This window comes from Electrona antarctica, assembly GCF_951216825.1.
Source record: "Electrona antarctica genome assembly, chromosome: 13".
Classification (NCBI taxonomy): Eukaryota; Metazoa; Chordata; class Actinopteri; order Myctophiformes; family Myctophidae; genus Electrona; species Electrona antarctica.
Window position 1 is genome coordinate 21734250 of NC_136794.1, and position 12538 is coordinate 21746787.

The window sequence follows — 12538 nt, forward strand, 5'->3', positions numbered from 1 at the left end:
AGTGGCATGGTGTTAGGTATGTACTGTAAGTGGCATGGTGTTAGGTATGTACTGTAAGTGGCATGGTGTTAGGTATGTACTGTAAGGCATGGTGTTAGGTATGTACTGTAAGGCATGGTGTTAGGTATGTACTGTAAGTGGCATGGTGTTAGGTATGTACTGTAAGTGGCATGGTGTTAGGTATGTACTGTAAGTGGCATGGTGTTAGGTGTGTACTGTAAGTGGCATGGTGTTAGGTATGTACTGTAAGTGGCATGGTGTTAGGTATGTACTGTAAGGCATGGTGTTATGTACTGTAAGCGGCATGGTGTTAGGTATGTACTGTAAGTGGCATGGTGTATGTACTGTAAGTGGCATGGTGTTAGGTATGTACTGTAAGTGGCATGGTGTTAGGTATGTACTGTAAGTGGCATGGTGTTAGGTATGTACTGTAAGTGGCATGGTGTTAGGTATGTACTGTAAGTGGCATGGTGTTAGGTATGTACTGTAAGGCATGGTGTTAGGTATGTACTGTAAGTGGCATGGTGTTAGGTATGTACTGTAAGTGGCATGGTGTTAGGTATGTACTGTAAGTGGCATGGTGTTTGGTATGTACTGTAAGTGGCATGGTGTTAGGTATGTACTGTAAGTGGCATGGTGTTAGGTATGTACTGTAAGTGGCATGGTGTTGGGTATGTACTGTAAGTGGCATGGTGTTGGGTATGTACTGTAAGGTATGGTGTTAGGTATGTACTGTAAGTGGCATGGTGTTAGGTATGTACTGTAAGTGGCATGGTGTTGGGTATGTACTGTAAGGTATGGTGTTAGGTATGTACTGTAAGTGGCATGGTGTTAGGTATGTACTGTAAGGCATGGTGTTAGGTATGTACTGTAAGTGGCATGGTGTTAGGTATGTACTGTAAGGTATGGTGTTAGGTATGTACTGTAAGTGGCATGGTGTTAGGTATGTACTGTAAGTGGCATGGTGTTAGGTGTGTACTGTAAGTGGCATGGTGTTAGGTATGTACTGTAAGTGGCATGGTGTTAGGTATGTACTGTAAGTGGCATGGTGTTAGGTATGTACTGTAAGTGGCATGGTGTTGGGTATGTACTGTAAGTGGCATGGTGTTAGGTATGTACTGTAAGTGGCATGGTGTTAGGTATGTACTGTAAGTGGCATGGTGTTAGGTATGTACTGTAAGTGGCATGGTGTTAGGTATGTACTGTAAGTGGCATGGTGTTAGGTATGTACTGTAAGTGGCATGGTGTTAGGTATGTACTGTAAGTGGCATGGTGTTAGGTATGTACTGTAAGTGGCATGGTGTTAGGTATGTACTGTAAGTGGCATGGTGTTGGGTATGTACTGTAAGGCATGGTGTTAGGTATGTACTGTAAGTGGCATGGTGTTGGGTATGTACTGTAAGGCATGGTGTTGGGTATGTACTGTAAGTGGCATGGTGTTAGGTATGTACTGTAAGTGGCATGGTGTTAGGTATGTACTGTAAGTGGCATGGTGTTAGGTATGTACTGTAAGTGGCATGGTGTTATGTACTGTAAGTGGCATGGTGTTATGTACTGTAAGTGGCATGGTGTTGGGTATGTACTGTAAGTGGCATGGTGTTAGGTATGTACTGTAAGTGGCATGGTGTTAGGTATGTACTGTAAGTGGCATGGGGTTAGGTATGTACTGTAAGTGGCATGGTGTTAGGTATGTACTGTAAGTGGTATGTACTGTAAGTGGCATGGTGTTAGGTATGTACTGTAAGTGGTATGTACTGTAAGTGGCATGGTGTTAGGTATGTACTGTAAGTGGCATGGTGTTAGGTATGTACTGTAAGTGGTATGTACTGTAAGTGGCATGGTGTTAGGTATGTACTGTAAGTGGCATGGTGTTAGGTATGTACTGTAAGTGGTATGTACTGTAAGTGGCATGGTGTTAGGTATGTACTGTAAGTGGCATGGTGTTAGGTATGTACTGTAAGTGGTATGTACTGTAAGTGGCATGGTGTTAGGTATGTACTGTAAGTGGCATGGGGTTAGGTATGTACTGTAAGTGGCATGGTGTTAGGTGTACTGTAAGTGGCATGGTGTTAGGTATGTACTGTAAGTGGCATGGTGTTAGGTATGTACTGTAAGTGGCATGGTGTTAGGTATGTACTGTAAGTGGCATGGTGTTAGGTATGTACCGTAAGTGGCATGGTGTTAGGTATGTACTGTAAGTGGCATGGTGTTAGGTATGTACTACTGTAAGTGGCATGGTGTTGGGTATGTACTGTAAGTGGCATGGTGTTAGGTATGTACTACTGTAAGTGGCATGGTGTTAGGTATGTACTGTAAGTGGCATGGTGTTGGGTATGTACTGTAAGTGGCATGGTGTTGGGTATGTACTGTAAGTGGCATGGTGTTAGGTATGTACTGTAAGTGGCATGGTGTTGGGTATGTACTGTAAGTGGCATGGTGTTGGGTATGTACTGTAAGTGGCATGGTGTTGGGTATGTACTGTAAGTGGCATGGTGTTAGGTATGTACTGTAAGTGGCATGGTGTTGGGTATGTACTGTAAGTGGCATGGTGTTGGGTATGTACTGTAAGTGGCATGGTGTTAGGTATGTACTGTAAGTGGCATGGTGTTAGGTATGTACTGTAAGTGGTATGGTGTTAGGTATGTACTGTAAGTGGGAGCCGGTGGAATTTTATATGCGTTTTGGTTTATTGTGATTTTTGTGCTTTTGCTGTGTTACTGTGATACTTTTGCGTTTAGTTGAAATGATTTTCCTTAGTTTGATAGTTTAGTGTGTGATTTTATTTTATAGAGTTGCATGATATTTTATATAACCTTGTTTTTCCACTGACTGTCACTAACCAACTGTCGTAATGAGGACATTATCGTATCATTATCGAGGTATGAACATGCGCAATAACAGTATTGCAAAAATGCAACGGTATTGGGATATGATATATCGTCAATATATCGATATATCAACGATATATTGAGTGATATTGTTGACTTGTTATTATGCAGTTTTTTGAGTGGTGTAAACCACTCCTACAACTGGCTTTTGTGTGCAGAAAAAATGAGCATGGTTGCTATGTTCAAAATAATTTCTGACGTAATTAAATCACACCCGGGTGAACTGGATGACCGTAGCAACCATGCTCATTTTTTCTGCACAAAAAAAGCCAGTTGTGAAATCACATCCGGGTGTGATTTCATTACGTCAGACATGATTTCATTACGTCAGACAGACCTTACACCACTCAGTTCACACGGGTGTGATTTTTGAATAATGTTTAGTTTTCGATGTTGCAACACTTAAAATATAGAATATGACATTTTAACCGCTCTCAAAGGGCACCTACGTATGGCTGCAATTCGAAACTGGCCCCCGTAAAATCTGAATCCCCCACCCACCACCCCTTTTTCCCCTCACTGTATATGTTTTTTTCTCTTGTTACTGTGTGACACAGCTCTGATTACACATTGCTCTATTCTATTTTAATGGTACATACATTTCTTAGCTTTTTTGAGGGCCTCCTATATACAGGTTTAATGTTTGTTTTAAAAACGCCATTGACAATGAAGGGAAATTCACATCATATTGTCCCTCATTACATCATATTGTCCCTCATTACATCATATTGTCTCTTTATTGTTAATGGCATTTAATGTTTGTGTTGGCAACGTTTGTTTTACATCCCCATTACATCACCTAATCAACATGAGTTAGACTTTAATATATTAGCGCCCCTCACTTCACATGGGTGTGATTTTAATTTTTTATTTCACACTTTATTTGGCAGTGCAACATGTCTCCCATGCTAATAAAGTCCCTTTGAATTGAATTGAGAGAGGGGGGATGGGGAGACATTTAGCAGGCAGTGTGTGTGTGTGTGTGGGGGGGGGGGGGGGGGGGGACTCTATTGTGCCTATGCACTCAGGTGGGCATGGGCTCAATGGGCCAGCAAGGCTGGAATATAAAAAAGTGGGAGCACCATGGGATTAAAGGCAAGCGAAGTGACACACATGCATGGCGGATAAAATGTCTGGTAGACGACATGACACCTCTCCCCTATAAGAATAAGGTCTGCTTTTCAAAGACCATTCATTTCCACAAACATCATGAAAAGAAAAGCAAAATGCAGCGCAAATTATCATTAAATGGTAAATGGTGCATTTATATAGCGCCTTTATCCAAGGCGCTTTACATAGATTGTGTATTACATTCACCCATTCACACACACATTCATACACCGATGGCGACGGAAGCCATGCAAGGTACCAACCAGCACATCGGGAGCAATTTGGGGTTCAGTGTCTTGCCCAAGGACACTTCGACATGTAGACAGGAGGAGCCGGGATTCGAACCGCCGACCCATGGATCATTGGACGACCTGCTCTACCTCCTGAGCCACAGTCGCCCTTTCATTATGACGTGGCTCTTTCATCAATCATTGCTAGATTAGCAAACCTTTTACATCTTGTGCCTCACTTTGTGCAGAGGTACTCCTTTAACTACCACATTTGGATCTGCTTTAGTTTAGAGACCATGCGCAACCTTGCACCATGTGTCTACAAGCAGTGGGCATACAGATACATTCTCCTGGTTTTACTTCAGGTCTGCAGATAGATAGCCTACCTGTTGCAGTACTTGCTCCCAATCTGATGGACGGGGATTGAGCTGCTGATGTTGTGCATCGCTGAGTCTGAACTGCAGGTCGTCCCTAAGCTGAGAAACCGGCTCCACGGTGGCAATCCTGAATGCTTCTCTCTCCCTCTCCAGGAATGGCCCTAATGGAAAGCATGGAAGAACACAAACGCACACAGTGAATATATGCACAGATACACACTACTATGCATATTAACTAATAACTTTGTACTGAAGTGGTATATTATTTCATAGTAGTGACTATCCGAAAACGGAGCGTGCTGCTGCCTACCATAATCTTGAAGGGTGAAGATAGCTGTATCTGTCCTACTGCATGGCTTGATGTGTTGCAGAAATTCATGTAGGTCACTTTCAGCCTTCTCCCTGTTGTAGGAAGGACAGTATGGGCATAATATTATACACACGTCACACCTTGGGGTGGCTACTTTCTTCTTCTTTGAGGGGCGATAGCCCCTCCTATGTCCAGCTTTTGGTGTATGTGCTAACACAAACTTTGTCCTACACAAACATTGAATACCATTGACAATGAGTGGACAATTTTGAGTGTTTGTGTAAAAACAAACATTGGGTAACACAAACATTGAAGACGAAGGTGAGGACGCAAATTCTGATTGGCCGGAATTAGATGATGTACGATGATAAGATCGCCCCTCACTTCATACGGGTGTGATTTTTACAATTAAAATGAGAAAGAAAGGTAAATAAATACTTTAACTTGCTTCTCTCACCACACTGCACAGTGGCTAATGAATCGTAAGGGGTGTTTATTTGGCTATATGATTAAAGTATTGGCAGCAGTAGCACATCTTTATGACGCGGCTCATTACTGAAACCCAAGCTTGTGTACACCATTAACCTTGTGTGGCTCAGACACAGTCATTAGTTCGCCAACAGGCTGCACCCCAGAGCTAGCACTGTCCTTCTCACTTCACCATGCATGACACCGTCGGGGTCTGGCAAAGTCCCATGCTTGTGTCTCCCTGCCTCGGCTTGCAGGGAAAAAAGTGTTACACTTCCTTCACTTGGTGAAGCGAAAACTCCCATTTCAACCCAAGTGTATCCCTTTACAGCTTTGTTTCTTTGTTCCCTATCCTCTCCCTCTTTTGCTCTTTTGAGTTATCAGATGACATCCATGCTAAATCGGCCATCGAAATGTTTTACAGGGGGCCCATTTCCTCCTGGATTGATCTCTCCCCCTGGTTTAACACTACCTCTTTCCTCTGCACTCTTTTTTCATTCAGATACACAGTAAAATCCCCAGTGTTGATTTAACTCTGAAGAGGATATCTGTCCTACTGCAGGACCCATAGGGTCCTCTTGGTTCCTCTTGTACACTCTTCAGAGTTAGTTTCTTAGCTTGGATGAATAGAGCATAAAAAAGGTGGCTGTGGGGCATAATGTGGATTCAGAAAACGTCTGAGGATAATAGGAAGAAATAATAGGGGACTCTTACTCAGCCTTAGCAAGCCTGCAGTACTCCCCGGCCCACACCTGTCTGTGCTGCCGCAGAGCCGAGTTCTCCTTGGTCGCCTTGGCTGCAGACAGAGTCCTCTGAACCTACAAGAGACGTATTAGATTGGAACATGACATAAATAGAGTTCCCTGGAAGTGGAATTTGCCATGTAAAACAATGAATTGTATCTCCATGTAATTTGGTACTTCATGTGTTTGCTCCCCATTTGCTATGTATTATTGTTGTTTGATGTTAGCTATGAGAAGATATTCCCCTTGGGTACACAGAGTTTATCTCTAAACTAATCTAAATCTGAGATAGGGTAATAAGCCCATTAACATGGCCATTATCATTGCCATTGTTGGGCTTGAACTCAAGGTTTATGGTCCTGGATCGATCCCTGCCTCTACCTAGCTTCGTGTTGAAGTGTTCTTGTGCAAGACTAAACCAGGTTGGTGCCTTACAACCTGAGAGCATCGGTGTGTGAATGTACTGTAATGCACATCCACAGTGTAAGCACTTTAGAGAAAAAGCGTCATTTTACCATTTCACTTTGTGAATATGACGAATAGAAGTCATAGCAGGAGTTAAATATCTTGGGGCAATAAGCAGGTCATATCCTTATCTTATACTCAAGTGGCAGATGCTCGCTCACTGTCTGCATGCCAAGGGAGACGTTTATTCAGGCATTTGTTATTCCGACAGTATGTATGGCTCTGTCATTGAAATACTGACTTTGCAAGGCTCATGTCCCACATGAATTAATTTATAACAAAATCAATGTTAAGAGACATGAAATTAGAATAAACAGTTGCAAATTGAAATGATCAAGTGGAATGCATGAGCCATCTTTCTAGAGGCACGGGTGGGGGGTGTAATCTACTATCATTTTATGTGCCTTTTCTTGTCATGGGGAGACAGGAGAGGAGGGGGGAATTCTGCACAATGCAGCGCTTCATTGTCCTCTATCAGTGTTTTTTGCACAGGTCACTGGCTCAGATAATTGTACAATGTCAATCTCACGCTGCCAGGATGATACACAGTACACACTTTAAACAAATTTTAGCTTTAGAATAGGCCATGGAGGTTTACTTGAATTACATGGAGTGGTTTACTGACTCTCATCCACAGGTGAGACTCGTGAGAGTAATTTCTGCTCAAATTAAAATAAATATATATGTATTTTTATGCCTTTATTTATAGTACAGTAGGTAGACAGGAAACAGAGAGAGATGTGAAGAGACACGCAGCAAAAGCTGCCGGGGTCGGGACTCGAACCCGCAACGCGAGCAGAGGTCCGGGCCTGTGCTCCAATCTGTATGAGTCTCTCAAACCCTGAAAAACATCCCAAAAACATGAACATGGACACACGTCTTCTCTTTACAGTGCTCTTGACCAAGGTCTTTTATCAGGTGTCCTGCAAAGACTTACGGCTCGCCGCTCTAGTATTTACAGTAGGAAACATTGCCACATTCTTCCTGGTGTGCAAATCTGATCCTATCCCATGGCCCTGCGGCGACTCATAGTTGTTTATTTACCCTCTATAACCATAGGGAGATGCTCAAAAAACCTGCCTTTCAACGTGGCAGCTGAATGTGAACATAGCCCGTCTTATCTAGTCTATGCAGAGAGACGGATTGGAATGAGCCACAGGCAACTGTAATGAGATACAAAGAATCTGCCACAGTTTACCAATTAAAACACTGCAGGTCTGAGGGCCTAATCTCCAATGCCCCGAGGGTTAAGTTCTCTGCTCTGCTCATATGCTTAGAGGCAGGAGACTGTCAAACACTTTATGGTTGAAATCTCTGGCAGCCTTGTGTATATTAAAAAAATCCAATTTTATGATGATATTTTCCGATTCTGCTCGATATTTTTTGGCAACTTATGAGTATGCAATAGATTCTGTTTATGTGAAATACAGATAGGTGGCATTTTGGTGTTATGCAATTAGTATGGCATAGGCCTACAGTAAGAGGAAAATGGCAGCTGTGTGAACATTATCTATGTAATAAATTCAAGGTATTTCTGTGCGTGTCTGTCTCTGCTTTTTTGCCCAAATATGGAGATGCTGGACACCACAGTACTGATGCCATAGACTGGCCTCAAAGTACTTTGACAATGGTTACTGCACTAGAGTGGCCTCCAAGTACTCTGATAAACAGGTAAAAACACTCGGATGGTAAAGAGAGGGAGAGACAGAAGAGACACTGCTCAATCATAAGAGGTGTTCAGAATGTTTTAGGCCTACTTCACACCTTCCATATCAGGTGTCATTATCAGTTCAAGTATTTCCCAATGAGATAAGTGTGTAATAGTGTGTAATGAAGACTGTCTGCTCCCTGTACAAAAACATAATAATAAAATATAATGACAGTGCTGCTAGTGAGTGCGTTTTGTGTCCTGCTTTCACCCAATGCTGAATTATCTTGAATACAATAGCTAATACTGTAAGAATGATATACCAATAATTGAATTATGACTGACTCCTACCTTTTGTCCAATGAGTTCAGATTCTTGACGCTTGGCTGCAACAATGGCTTGTAGTCTTACATAGTCAGCAGGCTTGTATTTTGAGCTCATCATGCATCCACGTCAGTTTTTCTATAAGAATGAAAGGAAACTCCTGTGACTTTTTATGTTGTAGAATATATACAGTCATTATGATTACAACAAGAACAAAGGACTCAAAGCCTTGGGTGTTGTTTGAAACTTCAGTGCCTAACAACAAAGGGACTTCAGGTCACATCTGCTCAAAAGAGCAGCAGGCCACGGGGTCGCATTCAATCACAACTGACTTACTTGGGTCCACGGTTCTGTAGTTTGTGATGAGGGCATACATAACAGGTCCATTCCACTCCTCGCAGCACAGCTATAGACATAATGAATGTGATTACACGTCTGAACTGCACAAGCAAAAATATATACATATGTAGGCTATTCAGTGGATAATCTGCATATCTATGCTGTCGGGACGCGAGGAAACCTCATAACTCCAAAATGTTCATTTTTCAGGAAATTAAAAATATACATTTTCAGGAAATGAAAAATATAAAATTTTCAGGAAATTAAGAAAACCTTATATTTTTAAAATAAAGAAATTCAGCCTCATCAAAGTTGGTGTTGCAACTTTATATATTGTCAATTACTTCCATGAGATGGGGAGAGGTGGTGGAGTTAGTTGCTTTAGCAGACAGTTTGAGGGTCCAATGGAGTTAAGAGGTTTCGTCCAAAGCACTTTTTACTACTTTCCATTGGTTCAATATTTTCTAAACACACAGACGTAAAGGGTTATGACGTTTCCTCCCGACAGCAACGTTATGTAAAATAGAGATACCCGGCCTAGAAAGTTAGCAGCGTCCTAATCTCAGTTGGTTTTACTTTTGTACAACCAAATTGCTGTTGCCATCAGCAATTTGACATCAGTGTGGTAACTTCACTGGAATTATTTATTTAACTGTTCACTACAATAAATCATCATCACCATCACAACTCTACTTATTGTATGCTACAAAAAATATGGAGCCCTACAAATTACATTGTTATTTCTTTTCTCGGTGTCCTCTCTTGTTTAAGACCGTAGTTACGTTACCATCAACAGCCAATAAGGGACCACCATTCTTGGTGACGTAACTATGGTACGTTTCAAGGTTGGTATAAGGTCAATAACGGGTCTAAAGGATTTAGAACAGCAGTTGTAATAGACATTAGTTATAGTAGCACTCAAAGTAGAGATGATTTACAGAGGATTTAGACCAGCAGTTGTACCAGGCAGTAGACACTACCGAACACTGTACTTCAAAGTAGCTATACAGTATATATATATATATATATATATATATATATATATATATATATATATATATATATAGGACTCGGAGCCTAGAGCAGCAGTCGTACCCAAACAGAGAGCTCTATAGGGACTCAGAGCATTATATCATAATACATTTTTTTTTAAAGCAGTGATGCCAGTGGTAGGCGCACCTCATGGAGCTCTACTTGCGCATAAGTAGGCCATACATGGCCTATTTGTGTGCAAGGCGCAAGTTGGCATCTCGAGAGAGTGCATTTCTAGTTAATTAATTCATTTGCCCTTGCAAAAAGAAAAGAAAATACCCCTTGTCCATGAACCGGAAGTTAAACCTGCGCCAGGCGCCAGCCCCTCCTATGCACATCTTTGTGTGTAGGTGTTTGTAGCACGAAATGTGATGATTTGATTGGCTGAGCACGGAATGTGATGTATGATCATAAGAGCATCCTTCACTTCACACAAGTTTTAAGTCACGCGAAACATAAATGTTGTAACTGCAATCAGTGACGGAGCCGGGATCGGCCTGTTTAAATCACGCTAGCATTCCAGAGCTAACCAGATGTAGCTGAGGATCGCGACCAACCTTAATCAATATAAAACATTAAAAGACGGAGATCTCCGTCCAGGCAGTCAATGTGATTTATCCATGGGACATCTATGCCTTCGGGGACAGAGACAGGGAGTGACACACAACAAAGGCCGCCGGGATCTGGACCCAAACCCACAACGCACTGCCAGGCCCGTTTGCCTGTAATTTATTTCAAAAGTTAGTGGAAGGTGATTTATTTTTTTAAGATTTGTTTTTGGCTTTTCTGCCTTTATTGGTAGTATCAAGTGAAGATATACAGGGAAGAGGGAGAGAGAAGGGGAGAGACATGCAGCAAAGGTCATCATGAACGGGACTCGAACACGCGACGCGCTGTCAGGCCAGAGCCTATATCTGGCATGCACCTGGACCGCTAGGCCAGCAGGCGCCCCTGGAAGGTGATTTCTTACATCAGTGGCAATTTATTTTGACTGGGGTGGCCCCTCTTGTTACTCTTGCTAGTTTGAAATCTTGTGAGACGTGACACTAGCTGATGGAGGTTTGTTATGTGGGCAATGATTGTCTCTGAGAAATCCGGAGGGGTATTGTTGTGACCAGCTCAGTGTAGTGACCTTGTGGTTTGAATGTCCGCCCTGAGACTGGGAGGTTGGGGTTCGATCTCCAGCCGGGTCATACCAAAGACTCTGAAAAATGGGATCCAATCCCCCTTTTTTAAACGGGCTCCTTGCCACTCGCCCTATACACTTCCACTCGGTTTGTGCATAGATATACTGTATAAATAATAGAGAAGACACCGGAATTCCCCTCCCACCATCCACTTGCATTGAGTGTCCACGGCTGTCTTAAGTGACACGGCTGTCTTAAGCAGTGTTGCTGTTACTAGAAGCAGGTAGCGCTGTTGCAGATCGCACCAGGCGTTGATTATATTTATCCTTACTTTATTATATTTATACACATTACATAAATGCTGCTGCCTTTTAAACATATAACATGCTTTTAGATAGCATTTTAACACAATGCTGCCTTTCTCTTTTCGATAATTGGAAAGGCACTGATTAAACATCCTCTTAGCAAATAACTTTGCAAACCTTTAAAGTATTCAAGCAATAAATGGATATCTATCCATCTATCGAATTCCGGTGCCGTCTCTATTATTTATAACCCTATGCTCATACCAAGTGGAAGTGTGTAGGGCGAGTGGCGAGGAGCTAGTTTCAAAAAGGGCCAATGCCTCCCTGCTTGGCACTCAGCATCAAGGGTTGGACTGATGGGGGTTTAATAGTCCCTGCGACATACTAGCGTCATGTCCAGGGGGTGTACTTGTACATCAAGCTGCCTCACGCTATAGAAACAGGAGATAGGCTCCTGCCATATGGGCCTCTTAGCTCGGCAAGGCTTACTTACTACTTATTGTTGTGGCCCGGCAGTGGTGGAAAAAGTACTCAGTTGTTTTACTTAAGTAAAACTGTCAATACTGCAATTTAACAAATTTACACCATACAGCCTAGAATGACAGGGCAGAATGTTAACCACTAGTCAAGTGGCTGCCTATGGTTGTAAAGAAGTTGTTAAAGCGATTAGCCAGCTTTTCTGTAATGAACACTAAGAGTGCCATTTGAATTAATGTGGAAGTAGAGAAACCTATATCCCCCCTCCACAGCTTCCTCGAGTCCTGCCAACCTATGACTGACTGACAGTGACAGCCTCACAGCCCTGGGTATGCCACCTAGCCTGGCGAGCGAAGACAACAGAGCTGGTTCATATCATTTAGTAAACAAAAGTAACATACAATCAACATATTAGCAATTAAATTATAACAAAAAACATTGCATGGATGCACCTGGGACGTATCCTCAGTGATGTATCCCAAGGTCATCTGGGTTTCGGGTCTCTCAAACATAATACCCCTCACTCAGGCGACACAGCCGGGGTGATCAAGTCCCGACTTACGTCCCAGTAGCTACCCTCAATCAGTCCCACTAGGGCAAAACCAGGGCCACACAATCCGGAACTACTCCAGAACAACTCTGCCAGGGCTGGGAGGTACGCTTCTGGTGCATGGAAGGACAGGACTAGGCTCTGT

At 42.5% G+C, this 12538-nt stretch overlaps 1 protein-coding gene across 1 annotated transcript in view; it reads right to left on the reverse strand.

The window, feature by feature from the left end:
- The window catches only part of LOC306935283 (coiled-coil domain-containing protein 148-like), a 51254-nt gene that overhangs the window by 37754 nt on the left and 962 nt on the right, over window positions 1-12538 (reverse strand). The window contains exons 2-6 of the mRNA XM_079518256.1: window positions 8900-8969; window positions 8591-8701; window positions 6098-6201; window positions 4916-5007; window positions 4615-4766 (exon numbers count right to left, since the gene is read on the reverse strand). Coding sequence (XP_079374382.1) covers window positions 4615-4766; window positions 4916-5007; window positions 6098-6201; window positions 8591-8683 — 441 coding nt within the window. The 5' untranslated portion in view covers window positions 8684-8701; window positions 8900-8969. The remainder of the gene's footprint in view (window positions 1-4614; window positions 4767-4915; window positions 5008-6097; window positions 6202-8590; window positions 8702-8899; window positions 8970-12538) is intronic.